The sequence below is a fragment of the Lotus japonicus genome, chromosome 1, assembly GCF_012489685.1.
Source record: "Lotus japonicus ecotype B-129 chromosome 1, LjGifu_v1.2".
In the NCBI taxonomy this organism is placed as follows: Eukaryota; Viridiplantae; Streptophyta; class Magnoliopsida; order Fabales; family Fabaceae; genus Lotus; species Lotus japonicus.
This window is the reverse complement of record NC_080041.1, coordinates 94,965,441-94,989,186: the sequence shown is the minus strand read 5'-3', so window position 1 is coordinate 94,989,186 and position 23,746 is coordinate 94,965,441. Positions and strand designations below refer to the sequence as shown.

Genomic DNA, 23,746 nt, shown 5'->3' with positions numbered 1-23,746 from the left:
TGGTTGACCCATCCTCGACGACTAACGAACCACATTGTAGTTGGGCCAATTTGACATTAACATTACCCCTTTTCATTGTCTAGGTCGATACACTTAGTATTGGCCCGAACAAAAGTAATTATGATCAATATTTATGTTTACATAATAACTCTTTTAACTAACTATCATTTATATAATATTTCAAAAAATTTAAAACTAATTAATATTTTATCGCAAAACTTCAATTTAGTGCTTACAATTAAAAGTATCATCTAGGGGAGACACTCATGTTCAAGTTAGGAACATCCACATAATGACGGGTCTAACTATCCATCCATTTAATTTGGTAGATGGATAATGGCTCTTCCATAATATTTTAAAACTCATTGGTTCGCTCAGTTAAATAAAAAAATCCATTGGATTTTACAAAAAAAAAATTCAAAGAATACATCGATTAAATGGGTATTTTTTTTTACTTAACATTAGAAAGTTTAAAATCTCTAAACAGGTCAACCAACCTGAATATTGAGCTTAACGGGTTGAGTCGACCTACACCTTACACCCGACCATGAACACTAACCCCTAAACCCTAAAATTCGACAAAAATGGGTTAGGTCAACCTAAACTGGCCTTGGCGACCTAAATGGGTCAAGTCGAGCTGAACAGATCAGATGACTTAAATGCGACCCTAAACCGGACATGAGTCAGCCGACTGACCAGAACGTGTCAAGGCCACCTAAACTCTAAAATCAGCATGAACTTGTCGGACCAAACCGAATGTTCTTGGTCGATATGAATAAGGCAGTTCGTACTGAACGATCCAGGTGACATGAACCCGACCCTAAACCCAAATATATAAATTCTAAACCCAAAACTTGGTCAAACCGGTCAGACCAACTCAAACATGCATGATTAACCAAAACCCCAAACCCTAACCTGTAAACTTATAACCCTTAACACAACATGAATGAATCGGACCGACGTCGAGTTGAGCAGTTCAACGTCAGGTCAGATGAGTCAGGCGGGTCAACATGGTTCAAGCGAGTTAGCAACGAATTAGGAAATTCATCCCCAAGTAGGGTGGGTTGGTAGGTCCTAAGTCAAGAAGGTAAAATGAGCGAGTCATATTAGGGTTTATGGCCAACTTTTGGGTTCAAGTTAGCCAGATCTATTGAGGGTGTAAGATTGATTTTAGGGTTTAGGATTGATTTTAGGGTTCATGTCGGTTGGTGTCGGTTCAGGCGAGTCACTACCGAGTCAGTGTCGGGGCGAACATGTCGATGCCAGGTCGAGCATATCGATGTCGAGTAGGGCGGGTTTGTGTCTGGTAGCGCGGGACGACATCCCCCTACCTTGTCTGTTATGACTGAAGAAGTTCCTCGATGGTAGGGTTGTCTTTGAGGGAAGGGTCTATCTTCCTCATTCTTGCTCGTCTTCGCCAGGGCTATGCTCACGATCTCTCTTCGCAAACATCGGTTAAGGGCGTGTAGAGGTCGTAGAACGACTTCCTAGTAGTGATATCGAACACATGACCCTTCACTGTCAAGTATGTGTGCTTCAATTCAGTGTTTGTGAGAGCTATTGTTCGATTAAATATTTGATTCCCTCTAGATTTTTTTACGGTTTTGAAATTTCCTATTTTTGGGTATTTCTTATTCATTTGATTTATGACATTTTTCAATCTGATTTTTTTTTTCTGATTATATCTTCTTGTTGCTTGGGCTGTTTCCAAATCAGGTCTTGGATGCTTCATTCCTTTTGGATTAATCATCATGGTCTTCATTTTTCTGATGGGGCAACTAAGAGATAAGGTTGTTGGAGAGGATAACATTTTGACAGAGGAGATGAATTTTGGAAGAAGAAGCACGTGATAGGGGGAAGGAGGAAGATGAAGAGGATGAAGGGGGAGAGGAGAGTGACAAATAAAAATTAAAAAATGTAGAATTAAAATGAGAAAAGTTTAATGCACCGACAATGTAAAGTTTTTTTACACTGTAAACCAATCAGACTTCGTGAATGTAGGAAAGATAATTTTTTTATTTAATTAAATTGACCGACATGTCTAATCTTTGAAATCCGATTAGTTGACGGTGTAAAAAAATTTACACTGTGAGTGCATTAAAATTAAAATATTATTGCTGAATAAATGGAATGATATGTGGGCTGTTAACTAAGTCAATATTAATGATATGTAGACAAAGATTTATCAATTGGATGTATTAAAAAAATCGTATATCTATTGCCAATGGTTTTTTTTATAGGAATAAAAACATATTCAAGCTAAAAAAAAGTACAACATAACTTTCCAACAAAGATACCTAAGTTTATGTCTAATGGAATATTTAATAAAAGAATGAAATTAGAAAGATGTTAATACAATTAGCGACTTTTTCTTAACCATAAGTTTAATTCTGTTTGAGATGGAATTCAAGAAGAAGAAAAAAATTCATGTTTTAGTTGTGTGATTATTATGAGCGGTAAAACTCTTCTTACAAAAATTTAACGTAGCTGTATTCACTGAGACTCGAACTGAGACCTCTACTTAAGCTAGAACAATCATGTGTTATTTGATTTACGAGTTTGGTGGTAATACATTGAGGGACTAATTATATATATACAAATAAAATTATCAGCATAACTTATATAGGATTGCAAAATAATCAACAATCATTCAATGATTAAGAATTTATGGTGCGAAATTATATGACAACATGTCACTATGTTAGGACTTCCTCCAAGTACGCCCAACAAATAAGCTTTTCCTTGTGAGGAGGATAAACCTGCAGCCACTGACTCATATACCACTTTAGTCATTTTCAATTATAAAATCATATGAAATTGAAGGCGAGACAAGGTCATTAACATGAATTAGTGCTTCATTGAGAATGACATATTTGACAAGCAAGTTATTAAGCTGAAAACTGAATCCAAATTAAACTGCAGCATGATATTCTTGCATGGTGACCTCTATCCCCATTTGGGTTTTCCACATAAAAGCAAACTTTGAGTAAGTGATTGGGAAGAAGAGATAGGGAAACCTACGAGTTAGAATGTGACTGACACTCAAATTTCATCAACATATATAATCCATAATGATTGCTCTTATACTTTTCATGATCTCTGATTATGAATCAAATTGTTCAGTCAATGTTTATCCAACTTAATATATTGAAAACACACACAACCGACATTCCAAGCCACTCACTTAATATCGTCAAATTTCAAAGCTTATCCAAACTAAAGTACTTTACACTGATTTCTTAAGTCTCAGCATGTGGAGTTGAAAACATGCTAATGCTTGAATAATAAAGAAAACTAAAACAAGGATGAAAATGATAATGATAATGATATATACTATTACTCACCTTCTATGTGGAACATAAGCTTTTTCAGTTCACCATTTCCAAATGCAATAAGGTGCTGTTGTCATGATGGGGAAGAGGGGCACATGAAGCACTAACTCACTGGAGCTACTGCAGCTATCAGAATCAGTGCATGTTCGGATTCATGGTAGAAAATCACAGTTTAGCCAAAATCATGATTAATAAAAGAAAAAAGTTAAGGGAAGTTGTTTATGTCAACCACGATTTTGGTTTCACAGTGGTTTTCTAACGTGTATGCGAACACGCAATCAGAAAGGAATGTGATTTGCTGGGTTCACTTCCTTTGTGTTCATGAGTTAGCATTGCACGTGCCCTGCTTCTCCATCTTGTTCAGCATGCACCTTTCTCAAGCCAAGCTATAGTATCACTTCTGAGAATCTCACAGCAAGAATAGAAGCTAGAGAATGAAGAGGAAATAAAAAAAAAGGTTCAGGTAGTGGTGAATTTTGGGACTCTTCTTAGGTGCTTCAAGGCTACTCATATATAACAAAACAAGCAATTGAGTGTGTTTTTAAAGGTGGGAATGGTTTGGGAGCAAGGAATGAAAGGCTTAGTTGGGTGGGCCTTTGATTTTTTTAACCCAAACAGCTTGTCACAACTCACAACTAACAGGACCACACCACTTAATATTCATCACACAGAGCATAGAAATTGAATTACACATATACCCTATAAGGTACTCCAAAATTAGGGAAGTAATCTAGTTTATACATTACCCCCCCATCATTCCAAAGAAATCTAATCTATGCTGATTGCTGATACCACCTGAACCACAACTTACATATAATTTTTTTTATATATGCAGCATGTGGACAAGGAAGGACAACATGAAAATAAATTATGAAAAAAGGCAATCAGTTTTCAAGAGATTCATCTTATTTGATGCTTAAATTTAGATCTAATATGGAATTCACTCATCAGACTTGTATTTTGTAATTGTAAACGGTCAAAGATGCCTTGAGAAGACTTCAAGAGAAATTGAAGGGTTGAAGGATCCTACCATGTATTAAGGTTATTACTTTTGTTATGATCACAGATATCCCGGGATGCTATTCTGTTTTAGTCGGGAACGTTCACTGGTGGGCTAACTCTCCCAACATGATTTTATTCTATTAACAAGATTCAAACTCAAGACCTCACTTAAAGGGAATCAAGTATGTACTAACCACTCATTGGTATTAAGGGTACATGTCTAGCACCTTCATATAAAAAACAGGAAAAAATAGCTGAATATAATACTTAATGCTGTTGTAGCCTTGTAGGCTCACAGCATAGATGAAGGGGTTGGATAATTGAATTCATTACAAGCTTGTTAATTGCAATTCATTGAAAGGGAGGGAAAACAACTTGTGCCACAAATTTGGAAATTTACTAATATTGCAAATTTATTAAATAGGAAACTAGAAAGTACAAAGCTCCATGCCACACCACCTTACTGGTATTTCAAGACTAGGACTAGTTTATCATAAATTAAATGCAGATGTGACCACAATAAAAAACGTTGTCAATTTTAAATCTCACCATGATACATAACATAGTGAGTAGAAATTACTCTAGAGTCTAGAGCTAAAGCTTCTTCAACCACCAAAACTACCAAATTTATTGGCCCAATGCCATTTTCCCCTGTTGCTGCACACCTTGCATAGTGAGATTATGAAGTGGCAAGATGTATTTGTAAATATCAAGTGTCTTACCCCTAGAGAAATAATAACTCTTATGTTACTACAACTTTGGTTTTTTTATTTTCACACTATGTCCTGTTCTATGCTGATAGATGAGTTGGAAAGAGAAAGATAGTAAATGTGGGGAGAAGAAAGATTTTGAATAGACCAATCTTTCTGAACCTTATTCCTGTCCACATTGAAGAAATAGACAGCATGGTGAGCCTGTGCCTTTCTTTCGCACAAGATTGTGAGAAGGTTTTAAATTACGGGTGTGGTTGTCGTTGCTGTTGCAGCTGTATTGTGAAATTACGGACAAATGCGAGTTAAAACTACCATAATTGCAGTTGCAATGCCATTGCAACCTGCAGGAGCTTCAAAATCTTTTATGTTGCGGTTGCGGACTGCAATTTAAAACACTGGCAAATAATTTTCCATATCCACACATTCAGATGGTAGCCTTGCCACATAACATGCCTAATTGTGTGTCATAATCAGAAATGTTGTTGTCTGAAGTTTGGATACACTTTGGTTCCCAAAACTACTATAAGCAAGAAGAAAGGGAGAAGAATCAAGGGAGAGGTTAACTTCCTCTAAGTAACAGTTTAGCTGCAGAAGTTGATAAGTTCATTACGTCGCAATTCGTGCACACCATAACAGTAACAACACTCAAATACACTAATTTTTCTCTCTATATCTTTCTTCAAGTCACATCACATCACATATCACATTTATTATTTTTGTGAATTCTCTTCATATGTTTAGATGTTTACACTCTACACACAAAAAAGCGGTACACAAATCTTTATTGAATTTGATATGAAAATTGGCAGGTCAACTAATTAAACAACTTGTATTGTTTGCATTATTGTTCCACCAACCGTGTTTGAAAGCGATTTAAGTACTGTTACAGGAACTGAAGATAGCTTTCCACTGAGATTATCATGCTTCCCAAATCAATGATTTGTCAAACTTGCATAGTGGAAATTTGCTTTGTTTCAATAATCACTTGATAGCTTTTTTGTAATTTTCCATGTGTTTTTCGTCTGCAATATTCTTTACCAATCAACCTAACTAAGGCTTCCTTTCTAAAATTGGATTATATCTCGTACAAAAAAAAACCTGGTATATGGAGATTGGAGCATAAGGTTACAGTGGCTTCAAACATTGTTTTATTTTTCTCTGTTTTCTTGTTGAGGAGGATGAAGTGGAAGTGGTTAGTGTTGAAAGCTTTTTTTTTTTTTTTTTACTTAATTGTACTAGTGTATACCAAATGTTAATTTTTGTGTCTCTTTCCAAGTCCGTTCCACTGAGAAGACCAAAGATGCTTTTCATGCCTTAATCATAGGAAGAATGCACAAAGAAAAGACTCAAAAGTGAATCTTTTCATATCTCATCTCTTTAATTTCACTCAGAAGTTCTATGCCTTAGCTCTCCAAGTTTGAATATGCTTCTACTCTCATAGTTTTCTTGGAGCTACATGCACATGCAAAATGTGGCTCTAAAAAGTTGTTCACATTTTTAGGGAGGGAGCCATGGCTTCTTTTTAGACTTCTAGGAATAGTTAGGCAGAAAGAGACATAACTCTCTCTCACTCTCTCTCTCTGTTTCATGCAAATGGTAAGATTTTATTTCTTCTGTGGCCTACACATCATCTAGCACGTTTGGAATCAGCTAGAAGAGTTTGAGGGTAGAATCATATTTTGGAATTCTACCACCACTTGAGTTTTGTCTAAGTGGCAAGTTGAGTCATCTTACGGTACCTAAGGTGAGGTAGCTTTACTCAATATAAAAAAGTTTCAGGAAAAGGGAATTTGTCTCGAATATCTAGCTCCTTGCACACTACACACACAATATAAGCTTAATCTCCTGTAGCCTATGAGACAGAAACAGGAATCAGCAATGCCTAATGTGGAGTAACCTGTTCTCTGTGTAGAAGGTGGAGTGGTCAATAACCATGAAGAAATAATAAGCAATTTTTTCCACCATAAGGCTGAGTTAAGAAGAGCTTATTTAAGAGTTTATCTTATAATATAAGTGTTTATACATAAATAACTACTATTAAGGAGTATAAGCTATTTTTAGCTAATTTTCTAGAGTTGTCAAAGTGGGCTGATTCGACTAACCTTATGTTGAAGGAAAGTAGGTCGAGTCAACTCGACTACTTTCTTAATGAGCTAGGAAAAGTAAAATCCGGCTCGACGTACCGCACGTTGGTGGATTGGCTCACATTTAAAAAAATGAAAAGAAAAAAAAATTACCAGCTCAACCCATCATTGAGTCGGGTTCGGCTGGGTTGGTTTGTAGGTTACAATCCATTTTGATAGCTCTAACTTCTAGTCTTAGTTTAATTATTTATTTTTTAAAAAGTAGTCATAAAAAAGAGTAACCCAATTCAACTCAACCTGGTCTTAACCTGCATGGGCTCACATGCTAGCAGTAGCTGAATTGAGCTAAAATGATCCAAAGTCCTTGTGACTTATATTTTTACCAACCCACCCCACTATTGAACTGAATTGGATCGGGTTAGCTACTAGTTTATATTGACAAAAAAAACTCCTAGTTTATAACTCATTTTTATATTGACCAAAAAAAATAAAAAACTCATTTTTATATTTTATAAATTGTTTATATTAACTTGTAAATAAATGTTCAAGTGATAAATGCAGAAACATTTAATTAAGTCAAAATAAGTTGTTTACCCGACTTAATTATATGAAGGTCTAAACTCGGTTTGATGCAGAAAAATATTTTGGCTTCTAGAAAGGGCCATGTTAAGTATTGAAGGCATTGGTGGGGACATGTTCTAGAGGACATGTTATGTGTGGAAATAAAGATTAGTGTGTGAGTGAAAAAGTATTCCATTGGCGCCTGAATAAGTCTCAGTAGTCAGTACAGACATTTTGGATTTTTAGAGCCAACCATGGCATGACATTTGGCAAATTATATAATTAATCAAATCCGACCAGAGAGAATGGGGCAAAATCACTTCAATGGTATGGCCAAACCTTGTATACTAATTATAAGCAATATAGTCATTATGTTTATTAGTAAGTGCTAAGTGGGAGAAAGGCTTGATTGCCATTGTTTTATAATGTTATTATTGTTATAGTTAATAATTTCAGATCCAACCCCATTGGACTACCTTTTTGGTTGTCTAGCTAGATGAAATGTGGAATTGTGGATGCAATCCATTGATCTGGCATTCCACTCCACTATGATACTGAGATAATGATGTGAGTAGTAGAAGACAATATGAACCAAAATTAAAAAGTAGGAAAGTATTGAAGGAAAGCTACATTTTGGAAGGCCTTTTGGGTTTTACAAATAAATAATTTCAGACACGTCAATTTTGTAAACTACACTTGACATCACATTCTAAAAGAAATAGTTAACTAAGAATTGCAATTAGTGCTTTATGTGGTGTTAATCAAAACAGGGGATTGGACAAGGAATTAGGTAAAGGTGCCATTAGCTCTGTGTACTAATGGCATATCACTTGCAAGCACAATATCAAATAATGCAGCCAAAGAATGATTAAACTAGCTTATTTTAATTAGTGCAAATAATCAAACATATTTTGAGGAAACACATCAAACACAACTTGCACTTCTGTCAAGGTCGAGTGACTATTTTTTTTTTACTCCTGTCAAGGTCGAGTGATCAACTTGCACATCCGTAACTAACACATTAATACTTTTTCTTTAAAAAATAGCTATCATAAATATCTATATTGGGTCCCATCTATATTTTAGTGAGGCTGGTTTCTTAATTGTGGCAGGTTTTATTTTTTATACATGACTCAAATTTAAAATTTTATTTATGAGAAGTTAAGCATGTATAATTTCTTTTCCTCTTGTAAAAAAAAACATGTATAATTTATTAATTCAACAAATCGCTTATTAATATACATATTAAGATTAGTTTGATGAATAAGATAAGGAGATCGACATGATATAATAATGCAATTATATCATTCTATAATTTATTGTTTATTACGCCACTATGATAGGATAATACATAAGATAACGATGCAGTTTTGCCTTGTGGGTTGGTCTCAAGGATTCCTATCAATGCAATTCTGCTTTATCGAAAAAAAATGCATTAGATAACACTTTTTTACTTATTTTCAATATCTCATCATCGTAAATTAAAATTATTTCAATATTTATATTTTTATTATTTATAAAATATTAATTTTAATAATAGAGTTCCTCTGAACTCATTCTCAAAGTATGTATTAATTAATTTTAATATTTATCTATTGCAAGTGGCAAAAACTAAGTTAGCACTTAGCACGAAGGAATGATTAAACTTCCTTATTTGTTGGAATGAGTAAGTTTGTTTTTTTTTTTTTTGATAGGCCAATGTTAGTTGTTAATTGTTAGTAAATTAGTTCCTTCGCCAGGATTCGAACCCTAGCCCTTCACCCTGCAAGTCCCTTCATTCCCTTACACCTTTAGCATATTGAAAATTTGAAGTTATAAGAATTTTCCAACAAAAATAAATAAGAGTTAATTAGTAATTTATCGTCACATTAAAAAGAACAATAATGTTTTTATATCAAAGTTGTAGATGTTGGGGGTCAGGGCCAAAGCAACAGACTTACACCATACATCACATTTTTACCTAAAATGTTAAAGACATTAAGTTTATACATTACATTTACATCTCTTATATTGTTTTCACCTTAACCAATCTAGACTTCAACTCGCACTTGAATTTTTAACATTCTCTTTCTTAAATGTGAGTCATCATCACATTACCATGTTTACCACCAGCAAAAGTTTATCTACACTTGCACCACCTTTCATTGCATCACCGCATCAAAGGGATGCATCGTCTAGCCACCACATTACCATAGAGACATTTGATACAAGGAGTTGTCCACCATGGTCTCACCAACAATCAATTCTGATACCACTTGTTTGAGAGTCAATAGAAGGCCAAAGAAGGAGAATCTGCATCAATGGAAAAATACAGAAGATCGCAAAGGCTTCAGGTAAATATGTGGTGCCTGGTTCTCTTTGTCCTCTGTGCTAGCCTATATTGATGCAATTTATCTTGCTTTTGACTCCTCATCTCCCCAATACTAGAAAACAGAAGTCTAATTGAACACAAATCACGGGTGACTTTTATATTCTATTTTTGTCACCGCCAGTAGCCATGAAATTAATCTCTTGTCTGACAATTAACGCACTAAGTGATAGAGGTTGACCAATGATATTTTCATTCACTAGAGTTAAGAATTGAATCTCCAACCACTTATTTAGGAAATGAACCGCTAAACCATTTACATCAACCTACCTTGTCATATTTCATTTAGTGTGAATACACAATTCCCTTATAATTATTTTGTTACTCATATTTTTATGAAAATTGATTTATTCAGACTCTACTTTCTTATTTATCATATTTTTTCTTATATTTCTATCACACTATATATAATATCTTTTATTTCTCTTATTGTCTATTACTGGATATAAGTGTGTTTCGAGTGACAAAAGAAACACTATTCTATTTCATTCTGGTTAATGTGAGGGCTTTAAGATTTTTATGATAGAGACAAAAGTCATTTTCCATATGAACATGAAATGCATTATTGCTAACCGTGTCCAATAAAACGGATCACAATAGCAGCAAAAGATTATCCAAAGATTTCATTCTTTTTATCATGTATCTAATGAGATAAGGACAGCGTAAATCAGAATGTATCACATCACCTCATCATAATGTATAATTGAGCATGAATCTGATCAATCGGGAAGAATGAGTTAAGCAGCCAGTAGATTAAGTTATTTAGTGTTGTCTCATTGTTGGTTTACAAATAATTTGGGGACTAGATAGTTATGTGGGTTAGCTGAGAAAATCAACGTACAATTTCTTAATTTAAGAGATTACTTGAGGAATAGATTTTGTTCTTTAATATAGGTTCTTAAGACACTCTAAAAAAAATTTAGTAGTCGTTATTGAGAAGTTGTGTATGTTATAAGGCTACTAAACTAAAGTCAGGACTGAAAGTATATAAAGGTTTAAATAGCTGAAAGTATTGAATTTGCGGTTGAAGTCGAAGTTGATCTTGTTACGAGGAGACGATCTCTTCACCGCGGAGACATCTCATCACGATGGAGGCGGAGTTAGGGGCGGCTTTGGTCATGGGTTCCTCCATTTAATTGAGTTTTTTCAATTGATAGGTTAGTTTCATGGTTATGGTTCTGTAATTGTTTTGTTATTGTTCATCTTTTACATTGGAATATGAAATTTTAGTGGAAAATTTGAGTTTTCTTCCTTCTCTTCTCCTTTCTTATATTGTTTATTTCTGTCATGATTTTACTCTCGGTTACTATCTAACCGATCTGACGCACCCGCCACCCGCATAATTCGAGAACAGACAAAATCGACGATGTGAACAGACGGTGGCAGGCCTAGACTTTTTGTGATTTTCACCCGACAAAACCGACACCAGCGACCCAAAACCGACTGTAACCGGCCAATGGACAGCCCTAAGAAAAGTATTGAAATGTGTGTTGCTAGCCCTCCTGCTCCCTCATAAACAACATCAAGACTAACCAATATCAAAGACGTACGGGTCACTAAAAATAATGAACCCTGCCAGGGAGTTCTCAGTTCTCATGCTCATTTAATTTCTTAAACCTTTTTTTAGAGACATTTAATTTCTTAATACTTTGTTCCTTAGTATATGTACCTTTAAGGTTTTAGCACATGCATTAAGAATGAGTATAAATATTCTCATTTTTATTAAAATTAATATTCTCTCTGTTCCTTATTATAAGTCATTTTTTAATACCTACAAAATCTATATATATAAGTAAAACACACTTGAACCATTACATTGAATACATTAGTAAAGATTGCATGTATTATAATGCATTAAATAATAACAAATTATCTTTGTAATAAATATATTAAATAATAAGATTAAAAACTGAAAAAATAATTGTATTGTCAAAAGCTATTTGACTACCTACATTAAATATTCACAAAATATCTAGATTAAATAATAATAGTTATAATTTTAAAAAATAACTTGAGTTGACAAATATTTATAATTAATTAATTTAGATAAAATAGATTTAAAATTAAGAAATATTTTGTATTCAATAATTATTGATAGTTAAAATGATCATAGAGTAATTTTTCTATTTAACTACATATATGATGATAAATAAATTAAATATATTAAAAAGTAAGTTAATTAAATTAGGAGATATATATTAAATATGCTTTGCATGTCATGTTAATTAGTTATAAAAAATAATAGAATAATTTAATTAAATTTATTTGTCAAAATTGTATAATTTTAATTTTTTTGGTCGATAGTAGTTATAATTTTGATTTAAAATATGTTTTCTAATAATATTTAATATGAGTTTAATTATAACCTCCTATGACGTTTATCATCGTTGCACTCATATACAATAGACAAAATGTAGTATGCAATGAAGTATTTAATAAAGTTCCTAAAAGAAATCATATTTGATATATCTACAATATTTCTTCATTGATAAAAAATAATAATCATTCTTAACCAACTTTCACTTTTGCAGATTATTATGCTACACGAGTTTAAGAATCTTTTTAAATTAAGTCCTTATAATTTATTTGTGTTAACCACATGTATCATCTACTGAGAGAATCATGTTCTACTCAAGTGTAGTGAAAGTTAAAGGTCTATCATAAAGTGCATTCTTTAAGGACGAAATCTCACGAATCCAAAGAGTTAATTTTAACCATTATAATAGACATTCATTAGGTTGAAAGATTTGTGTTTTAAAATTGTCTTATGAGGTTTTATAATTTTTTACTTTCTATAAAACTATAAAAATTTATCGAATAAGATAAATTATTATCTTAATTCATAAGTTAAAAAATATATGCTCTTACAAACTACATATTAACTAATTAAATACTCATTATACAATAAATAATATAAATTTTATATGTGTGACTAAGAATATGTTTCGACATTAAACTTTCATTAGCACACTTTCCATAAAGTTTCAACTTAAAACACTAATTTCATGGCCAAAACATGAAAGCAAGAGATAAATACCACTTTATAAAAGTCTTTTTACTTTTATAGATGATTTTACACAAACACTGTATTCAGCTCTAATTATATATTTTCATCAATTTACTTAATATTGAGAGTGCACTACTATTTAAACATATAATCACCAAATAAATTGAAAATAATTTTTATTAAAGAAACATAAAATATAAAATATGTGCTTTAATATACTAAAAAATTAACCCAAGATGGGTAGCTCAGTTGGCAACGCAGACTGAGTGCGTGTGAAGAGCTCTCGGATTCGATCCCCACACAATACACTCTGGGGGAGGGATGAGGAGTCTTAATTGTGATTAAATCTCAAATCTGTCGGTATATCCAAAGGATGACCGGTACCAAATGTTTTTACCAAAAAAAAATAATAAATTAGTGTACAATAACTTTTTTATTGAGCTTCATTAATGTAATTACATTACATATGTTTATCATATTCTTAATTATCTACTATTCAATAATTTTTCATATTACATAAATTATTTTTACAAATAATAGACACATAACTTAAAAACAAACCCGTGCAACGCACGGGTTTAATTTTTAGTATTATATTATTTCTTCCAAATTCACCATCATAGTTTATAAGAAAAAGATTGTGAGATTTTGGAAAGTTGTAAGCTTCTAGAGATAAATTCATGAGAAATTAAGTATATAATAAAGTAGAAAGAAAAAGTTATTGAATTTGTAAGTTTTAAATAATGGTAATTTAGGAATGTTAAATGAAACTTTTTACATTTCACGAAGTACATGTCCATATAATCCAAAGTCTCGATAATTAGCTAATTGTCTTCTGATTGAAAAACAAGAAGACAAGTAAGAACATTTGTTAGTTCGTTTTCGATTTCGTTTTCGATTCTACTTTTTTATTGCAATTTGGATTTGACATTGGAATGAAATAATATTTACTTATGCGGCTTTCTTGATTGCCTCTATATCGGATAAATTTGGTTAATTTGCTTATTAAAAAAGAAACATCATTTTAAGATTTATATGGACAAACTATTTTTCTTAATTCTAGAGAATTAATTCTAGGAATGAAAGAAGTATCTATATTTCTAATAAAAATCTTATCTCTCTTATTAGTTATGACCCTTCAATTTTTCTATTACCATTAAGAATTATATTAAGTTAAGGGTATAATTTTCATAAAAAAAAGTAAAGGGTATAATTAGTCAAAACTCAAAACCAACAAAATAATGGTATAATTGATAAAATAGAAATAATGTTGTCTTAAAATTATAAAATTAGCAGATAAATATGAGAAAAGAATTCTATAAATAATGACAGTTATATAAAAGCAGATGGAGTAGTCTCCGAAGGATAACTCAAGTAGTAAAAACTTGGAAATATATGAGTTCGAAAAGGAAGGTTAGAGATCAATCTCTAGATGGTTCTTATGTACCGAGAAAAAAAAAACAGAGAGTATCTATGATTTTTAGATCAAAGCCAGATCATTTCCCCGTGTGTGTCTGTGGGGGTGGAGGGGGACTTGGATTGCAACCCAAAGATAATAGTGGCAACAGAAAACCAAAGAAACAGGAACCCATGTTTGTATAACCAACGACAAATCCCGCTTGAAAATCTTTGGCTACTTATGAGTTATGACTGTAATATCTGTAGTGGTGTCTGGTTGATAGGTCCTACTTTGACATATGCAGTTCTTTGCATTCTTCCGAACCAACGTCTAAATCAGTATTTTAACCTCTAATTGCATGTTGCGTTGATTATTATATCTCTCACTTTTCTCTTTTCTATTTCTATGGCATTAGCCTAACACTTTAGTTAATCTCTTGTGGCCCAACTTAGGATGACAGTCTATGCTCACTGATGAACTGATTGCAAAAATTCACATTGGGCTAATATTGGCTAGTTCATTGTTTATAGCTTAGCCATCGGACTAGTTAAATAATGTAATATGATTTAGACGACAAACTGTGTTATTACTTATTAGGAAGTTAAACTCCCAATAATACTGGTGCAAACAATTACTAGAAGAGCATGAAGCAAACAAGGGCATGTTTTAGTTCTCATTACCATTTTCTAACTTTTTCAGGAAACAAAAGGTAATTGTTGCTAATTTCAAACACTAGCACACACAGTTAAATTTCCATTTTCGGGTACAAATGTTAGAAGATACACAAAAATCACGCCGCCTTCTTTTTGGATTTGAGCATCACGAATCCAATAAATATGCACAAGAAGCAGAGAACTGCCACGCCAGCACACACTGGTATTAGGATGGCATATTCTTGAGGCAAGAAATACTTGTGTACGAAGTGATCACCATCTACAAATGGCTGAAAGACCACAAGATCAATAAAGAAGTTATATTTGGGAAGCCATGATTAGTTTAAAGGTAGTTGGCAAGTTACTAACCAGGATGATGACCCAGAAAGTGTAATAAGTGAATATCGATAAGCTAATGACGGACAAGAGAAATCCAACTGCTCTGTCTGCTAATTCCATTTTGATGTCTATTCTTCTCACTTCCTGTTGGCAACAAAAGACACGAATGAGGGCTCGCGTTCACAATATGGACATTTGAAACAAATTCAACAAAATATTGGTAGCATCCAGGCACAAATAAATTCTTTTGTCTGCAACAAGTTGAAAGGAATTCACGAACTCGTGATTTGTTTGGATGTAAAAAGGTAAAAGTGATCTTTACTTAAAATTTAAAGGGAGGACATTGAAAACACTTTTGACTAAAATAAAAACAAAATTATACATGCTAAAAGTCTTTGGAAGCTTCATCAGAAATTCAGTTTGAATAGAACTTCAACATTGAAAACATTGCCGAAAGGACAATATCTTCTCTTGCAACAATAGTAATCAAGAGCAAGTGTTTAGATAATTCTGTTAACAGGAAAAAGTATATCTCCAAGAGGAGGCTATACTACTATGTGAAAAATGAAAAATATGATCAGGTTCTTTCTGAAGTAGGAAATATAAAATAGAATTCAGGTAGGAATGGTTATATGTGCAGTTATGATAGAACTCGTACCAGCAAAGAAAGAAGGAATTGCTATTCACAATCCCTAAATCCCTAGCCTTCTCAAGGTGAGAAGAACGAAGAACAGGGAAAAGATTACAAGATTGAACTAAGAGGATTCGAGGGTTCAGTTCAGCCTACTACACAATTGTCCAAATTAACAACGCTCTCTCAGCTAACTGACTTATTCTATAAACTATCTAACTAGCAGCTTAATCAATAACTAACTGCTAACCAATAACAAACTGACCAGCCAATTAGTTATGAGGCTATAATCCCCTAATAACTCACCTATGCTTCCTAAGATACACCTTAACAATAGGAGGTCTATCATTCCTATCAATACCCCCAAAAACTGCCACCTTGTCCTCAAGGTGTAGAGCTGGAAAGGCTTCCTTCAACTGAAGCAGGACTCCTAACTATTCTCAAATTCATGCAACTGCTGCCACTTTACAACAACTTCCTGCTCCTGGGCTGTATTTCCGCGAACTGCCAGAATATCCTCTGGTTGTACTGCCAATTCAAAATTCTCAGCCAAAACAGAAGGAAGAGGTTGAACCTGAGCAATTTCAGCTACGGCTTTCTTCAACAAGGAGACATGAAAAACAGGGTCTGCTTTACAGTCTGGAGGCAAGTCTTACTTGTAAGCCACCTTGCCAATTCTGGACAGGACCTTGAAAGGTCCATAGAAACGAGGACTCAACTTTTGATTGATGCGAGCTGTCAAAGATTTCAATTTGTAAGGCTGTAACTTCAGAAAAACTACACCACCACCCTGAATTTCCTGAAAACACCTATGCTTATCAGCAGCTGCTCCTATATGGTCTAAAGCCTTAAGTTTAACCCTGAAGGCCTCAAATCATCTAAGAGATCATCCCGTTGCTTAGTTAACACATTGACCTCTTCAACCTTAGAAGGAATTGTAGTTCCCTTCCATAGAACAGGAGGATCCTGCACATACAAAGCTTTGAAAGGAGTCATCTTAGTAGCAGCACTGTAATTGGTATTAAACCAATACTCAACCCAACTCAAAATATCAAGCCACTGCTCGGGCTTATATGGCCAATCACACACCTCAAATAGGTTTGTAAACAACAGTTTACGACCTCCATTTGACCATCTGTTTGATGATGATAGCTTGTACACTTGTACTAAACTTTAACTTGGTCCCTACCCTCTGAAACTGCTCCTTCCAAAAGATGCTCATAAACACATGATCTTTGTCAGAAATGATAGTGTTGGAAAAACCATGCATCCTGACCACCTCTTTGATCAACACATTAGCCACATCATTAGCAAGGGCAAGGAAATGAGCAAATTTAGTAAGCCTGTCCACCGCAACGAAGATAATATCCTTCCCCTTGCTTTAGGTAGGTCTTCCATAAAATCCATGGAGATATCAGTCCAAACTTGAGTTGGAATCAGAAAAGGATGGATCAGCCCTACAAGAGACAAAGTCTCGTATTTATTCCTTTGACAAACCTCACAAGAGGCCACAAAGTCTGTCACATTCTTCCTCGTGCCTTCCCAATAGACAGCAGCAGCCAACCTCTTCAAAGTTCTGAAAAAACCTGTGGTATTATATGGGCCACCTGCAGATGTCCATTCCTGCATATTCCACTTTCCAGATGTCCAGAGCCTTGAGCCAAGATAGCCCTTATATATGGGAAGATATCCTCACCTCCAAGCTAGCTTTTAGGGTAGAGTTAGGCCTTCCCAATTCTAATAGTAACAATACCACATATCAGCAAGATTAAACCCCAAAAATAACAAACCCAGAAAAATCCGAACCAAATTCTAGAGATCATTAGACGAATTTATGATTTATCCATTGATAACAGAAACCAAGATCAATTTCCCAGTTCCAAAAGCCATATCAGTTTTGTTGGTAGCAGCTTGCGTGAAAATGAAAACCTACTCCTCACCCAATCAAACAAGTTACCAAGTTGAACTGTAATATGAGACTTGTGGTACAGATTTCGACACAAGAAAACAAATTCCCAAAAGAGAACAGAGAAAAAGTTCACCAATCTCCAACCTAATGATGAGAAGCTATGTTTCTATTAGTGCATTTAATGGCTGTGAACCAAAATTCCTTACCGTGATGGATTATGTTTTCTAGATACCCAAAATTCAAAAGGTCTATAATTTAAGAGCAAGGAATTGATTCAACGAGAAATCAAATCAGGTTCAGTACATAAGTTAACTGAACCTATGGTATTAGAGGCTTCAAGGGTTCGATGAAAGGTTTGCTAACTCAATCGAAGATCTGAATTTTTCTGCTTGCAAATGGAAGATTCGCTAAGTATTGTTGAAAACCGAAACTCGCAGCATGATACAGAGGGTTCGAGTAGAATTACCTGCGTTATGATGCGTTTGTCGAGACTCGAGGAGAAGTGCAAACAAACTTGGTTAAGATTGAAGAGGGGACTAAGGCTCAAAACACAAAAGAAATGCTTAATAGGCTCTTATTGAGTCATAGTCATATTTTTAATTATAGTATGTTATATTTTTGGGTTGTCTAAGGTTACCTCATGGGGTTGTTTAACCTCATACTAATAGACCAATAGGATTCGTAATAAAAATTCAAATAAAGATTAATAAAATTTCTAACTCATTTATCTTAAGCACCATCGGTCCACTTAGGATGAGGTTAAACAACATGCGGGGCATGGGGTAACTTAGAAAACTTATATTTTAGTCCCTAACTTTAATGAAATAACTAATAAGTATAGTTAGTTCATGTGATGCATTTTGTGGGGTTTAAACTAACACTAATTCACAAAATCCATTACAAAAATGAATGAGAGAGACTAACTTTACATTTTTTATTAATATTATGGATTAAAAGCCTATGATTTTTTTGGAGTGACCAAATCCAATTCAAGTCATATTTTACTCGAACTAAAAATATGTTTAATCATAAACTAATTTATGAGTTTCCCCCAAAACACAAAAATTTTGGATTCGTCACTGATCAAAATGGTTAAGGTACTAAATCAATGGTCAGGGGAATGGCAGAATCTTGGACTTGCTTGTGACTAAACTCAATACATTTGGTTGGTCTTGGTACTAAATCAATGGTGGGAAGGAATGGGAGCTTGCACCTGAAAAAGAAATGCTTTAGCTTCATTCTGATCCCAACCCAACTACATTCTAGGTTCTTCTACAGGTAGATCTGTTTCTCAAAGAGCTAACCACCATGTTTGCGTGAAATGCAGCACTGAGAAGGGTTCTCTCAGGTATTACTCTTAAATGCCGCGGGTGCGTAAGGTAAAAGTTCGATTTATTGTAGGTCTGGAATCTTATTTAAGTTTCTAGTGTCGATTTCAAACCCATGCAATATTTCTCATATATCAATAAGAGATTATGCTCTGACTAGTTAGGCATCAAATTCTCAGTCTAACCCTAACATGCTGAAATTTTCCTATCCTTTTGATTAAGAGTAGTCACAAAATAGCAAAGTAAAATCAGCATAAATTAAGTATCGGACTATGATTTCTATTGGCAGCGAAAAATTGGACAAATATTTGCATGGCAGAACGAATGAGCAGTTATAATAGATAAACAGTTCAATGTTTCAAACCTTCAATATCAAATCAACAGGCAGAGGCCTTGATCCGAATCGATCGAATGGTCCCGTGTGCTATGAGATGTAAGCGACGTGAACAAAGGGAGAATAAGGACGTGAATGTGCTCACTGTTCTGCAATTCGCAATTGCTATGACCAAGGATAATCGGAATTGTGATTCGAATTCTCCAGAATCTCTTCTCGTATCAGGGTGGGATTGTGAATGGGAAAGGGTTCCGTTTCTGGCTTTTGGGAGTGTGTTTGTTTGTGTAACACTTCAAACAAACCCAAAAGAGAGAAAGGTAAATGTGAGATATGATAAGGGGTAAATGGTCACAATGGTCCCTGGAAGTTCCCACCGACTTCAGAATCGTCCCTGGATGAATTTAATTAGGCTCGCGGTCCCCAGAAGTTACAAAAAATAGTCATAGTAGTCCCTGACGTTAAAATCATATAACGTCCGTTAACCTTTTACTGACATGGAATTTTTTTTTTCCCACAATCAATGCCTACGTGGAAATAGCCGTTGGGGGTTTATGTTAAACACTTCAAATTAGTCCCTGAAATCATCTATATGAAGATGAACCCTAACATTTGGGGGAAAATTCCAAATTCATCAACCTTCAATCTGAAAGGGAGAAGGGAGATGAGTGGTAGTTCTAGGTCGCGACTTCCCCAGAGGCCATCGAAAAAACCCATGGGAAGTTCTAGCTCAGGGATGAACGATGGAGTGCCCCATTGCAAGTGTGGTGAAGAAGCAGTGGTTAGGGTTTCCAAAACTGATGCCAACCCAGGAAAACCCTTCTATAGTTGCTATCTACCAAAGGCAAGTAAATGATTTTCTGGGTTCTTCATTTTTGCATATGTTGGCATGAATTCATAATTTCTGGGTTGTATGGGTTTTGTTGTACAGGGTCATTTATCTAATTGCAACTTCTTTCGATGGGTTGAAGATGGAAATGAAGTTGAATCGAATGCCCCAAACTGTATGCAGAATGAAGAAGTTGTGAGGGTGTTGAATGAGATTTCTCTGAAGAATGCAGTGTTGATGCAGGAGGTGGTGCTTATGAAGGAAGCTATTTTGAAGAAAAATGAGATGGTGATTGAACAAATTAGGTACATGAATGCAGCCATGTGCAAGAACAATGACCTTGCAGCTCAACAAGTTCAATTGATGAGAATTTGTGTCATATTGATGACTTTGTTTGTGTTTGTAATGATGATTGGGAAGTTCATGTAATGTGGGGGATCATGTAACAATGTAGTCTTTTGAGTGATGAATGTAATGATATTGTCAAATTATCAATGAAATGCATTATTGATGCTTTTGGTATGCATTTTGTCATGCTTGCTTTTGGTCATTTCCACCAAATCTTCTACTCCATTCATAATATAAGATCATTACAAAGTCTGAACAAACACATATTCCATAACAACAACCAGAACTTAAATAGACAACCATAATGTGAAATAGATAACCATTCATAATAAAAGATCAACCCTTACAAAGTCTGAACAAACACATAACACAATACTGTCAACCATTACAAAGTTCAATGCTAAATAGCATAACAACAACCAGAACTTAAATAGACAACCATAATGTCAATGCCAAGTTACTAAGGCTACTAAATATAATGTCATCAGTCAGTACATAACACAACCAGTTTTAAAACAAAAAAGAGACATAGGCTAGCTGTTGCATCACAAAAAGACTCTTCTGGAACTTCATTGTCATCAATTGTCCTCTGAGGTGTTTTGGAACATAGAAGGTGTTGGCATGAAACACATATTTCCTCCAGGATAAGCATATGTCACTTGCCCTGGTGGTGGTGAGCTTCTTGCTGTTTCTGCCCTTGGTGGTACTGAAGTTGAAGCTTGGAATTGTGGACGAGTTGAGGAAGATGCTTCCACTGATTGCCTAGGTGGCCTAATTGAAGGGGGCCTATAGGCAGCAGGAGCAGGAGTGGGCCTATAAACAATTCCAGCAGGCCTACTTGCAATTCCAGTTGGTCTATTGGGCCAAATCACAAACCCAATAGGTGCAGCAGCAGGCATAGTGTTTGAAAGAGGGGCATTTCCACTACTTGTAGGCACAAGAGCTGTATTAGCAGGAGTAGCATTTCTTCTAGGTCTGTTGGCATTCCTTCTAGGTCTTGTAGCAGCAGGCCTACTTGTAATTCCAACAGGCATAGTGTTTGAAAGAGGGGCAGTTCCACTACTTGTAGGCACAGGAGCTGTATCAGCAGGAGTAGCATTTCTTCTAGGTCTGTTGGCATTCCTTCTAGGTCTTGTAGCAGCAGGAGTTTCCTATCACAGTTCAAAAAATTAACATTAATTAATATAATGAATTAAGTCATATTAAAGAGAACATAATGCTACCATTCTTCATCTCCTTGTCTTTCCATTGTTTTGTGAAATTCCTCCACAAATGCATTGCACAGAATCTGTGACTCACCCCAGGCATAACCTCCTGCATTGCAGGGATGAGACCCTAGCAAAACAGCAAAAAACAAAGACAATTAATCATTACATGTTGCAACTTACTACAAATTAGTCCCTGAATGTTACAACTTACTGTCACATTAGTCCCTGAATGTTACACAATACTGTCATATTAGTCCTAATCATGTGCAAATTAAATGCAGTGCACGTAGTCCTAACATAATGCTATAATAAAACAGCCAACATGAGAAAGAGGAAGTGTATTACCTTCTGCATGTCTGATATAAAAGTCCACCCATGTTGTTTATAATCACCCAAATCTCCATGGAGCAGCTCCAAAAACCATTTCCAGTTGTCTTTATTTTCCACATTTACAATGGCATAAGCTATCACATACAGTTGGTTGTTGGCATCCTGACCTACTGCTGAAAGCAGCTGCCCCCCATAATATCCTTTCAGAAAACAGCCATCAAGACCTATCAATGGTCTACAGCCAGCCTTGAAGCCTCTCTTACATGCATCAAGGCATATGTAAATTCTCTGAAACTGTCTTTCCTCCTCACTCACAGCCACAGTGTCCATCTTCACAGTAGATCCAGGATTGCTCTTCATAAGTTCATGTGCATAATCCCAGAGCTTTGCATACTGCTCTGCCTCATTTCCTTCAACCAGCTTCCTTGCCTTTTTCAGTGACCTGAAAATTTTGGTCTCATTCAAAAGAACCCCATATTTTCTCTTCATGTAGTCATATGCCTCAGTGTGTGTCAAATTTGGCTGAACTCTGAGTTTTTTCTCAAGCTTTTTGGTGCACCAACTTGTGCTTGCTGCCCTGTTCCTAAAGGTCCTGCTGCAGGTATGTTCCTCATTAAAGCTCTTTATCTGAAAACTCAATCTTGCCTTGGACCATGCACAATAAATTCTCCAGGGACAGTTTTCCACTCTACATTCAGCTGTTGCCCTTATGCTATCATTCTTAATCCATCTCATCTCTCTTCCAACATCAATTGTATAATCCTTCACAGCCTCCTTGAAGGATTCCAAATCACCAAACTCCATGCCAAGTTCTAATCTCACCTTGCCAAATCCAGCAACCTCATCAAACTGTGGAAATTGTGTTTTGTTGTAATTGTTGGCCTCATCATCTGAACTGACAGGACTATGAAGGTCCTCACTTTTGTAGCTGCCTAGGTCCTCATCCAGAGACCACTCACTTTGTTCAATTGTTTCTCCTTGATAAGTTGGATCTGAATCTCCTCCTGAACTTGTGCTACCATCAGATTCAGATCCACTTGTGTCAGGCACACATCCCTGCTTCCTCTTCCTCTTGCTACCATCAGATTCAGTAGCTTTTGCCTTCCCTTTCTCTTTCAGATTCACTTGTGTCTCATTCTGATCTTCTGCCTCATTATGTACTCCATCCTCATTCATTGGATTGCTTGCATCATTAAGTTCCTATCACATGTAAAAAAAAATTAACATTAATTATTATAATGAAATAAGTCATATTAAAGAGAAGAGAATGCTACCATTTTACCTGGGGTGCTTGTGTCTGAGGAGTTCCGTTGGGGGCATTCTGGGTTACTTCAACCTCCTCCATCACAGGGGGTGTAATAACTTCCTCCTCAT

At 34.9% G+C, this 23,746-nt stretch overlaps 2 protein-coding genes and 1 long non-coding RNA gene across 3 annotated transcripts; 1 reads left to right on the top strand and 2 right to left on the bottom strand.

Annotated features, from left to right (window-relative positions):
* Positions 1 to 2,521: 2,521 nt before the first annotated feature.
* Positions 2,522 to 5,104, bottom strand: LOC130728022 (uncharacterized). The gene is made up of 2 exons (XR_009015518.1): positions 3,345 to 5,104; positions 2,522 to 2,768 (listed from the first exon to the last, which is right to left on the bottom strand). It is a non-coding gene; the product is annotated as an uncharacterized LOC130728022 (long non-coding RNA).
* Positions 5,105 to 15,111: 10,007 nt separating this feature from the next.
* Positions 15,112 to 19,958, bottom strand: LOC130728021 (dolichol-phosphate mannose synthase subunit 2). The gene is made up of 3 exons (XM_057579352.1): positions 19,691 to 19,958; positions 15,489 to 15,602; positions 15,112 to 15,409 (listed from the first exon to the last, which is right to left on the bottom strand). The coding sequence occupies exons 2-3, from the start codon at positions 15,576 to 15,578 to the stop codon at positions 15,257 to 15,259; spliced, it is 243 nt and encodes an 80-aa protein (XP_057435335.1). The 5' UTR covers positions 15,579 to 15,602; positions 19,691 to 19,958; the 3' UTR covers positions 15,112 to 15,256.
* A 414-nt stretch (positions 19,959 to 20,372) lies between these two features.
* Positions 20,373 to 20,915, top strand: LOC130713018 (uncharacterized protein At4g04775-like). Its single transcript, XM_057562828.1, has 2 exons — positions 20,373 to 20,501; positions 20,589 to 20,915. Exons 1-2 carry the CDS (start codon positions 20,373 to 20,375, stop codon positions 20,913 to 20,915), a joined length of 456 nt encoding a protein of 151 aa, XP_057418811.1.
* The last annotated feature ends 2,831 nt before the right edge of the window (positions 20,916 to 23,746 follow it).

What these genes read in the sequence shown, in the direction of transcription:
- LOC130728021 (XM_057579352.1), bottom strand. Translation starts at nt 15,578, where the DNA reads ATGGAATTAGCAGACAGAGCAGTTGGATTTCTCTTGTCCGTCATTAGC. An exon ending in CTTTCTGGGTCATCATCCTG is followed by an intron (nt 15,410 to 15,488) that starts GTTAGTAACTTG and finishes GTGGTCTTTCAG; the next exon opens with CCATTTGTAGATGGTGATCA.
- LOC130713018 (XM_057562828.1), top strand. Translation starts at nt 20,373, where the DNA reads ATGGGAAGTTCTAGCTCAGGGATGAACGATGGAGTGCCCCATTGCAAG. An exon ending in ATAGTTGCTATCTACCAAAG is followed by an intron (nt 20,502 to 20,588) that starts GCAAGTAAATGA and finishes TTTGTTGTACAG; the next exon opens with GGTCATTTATCTAATTGCAA.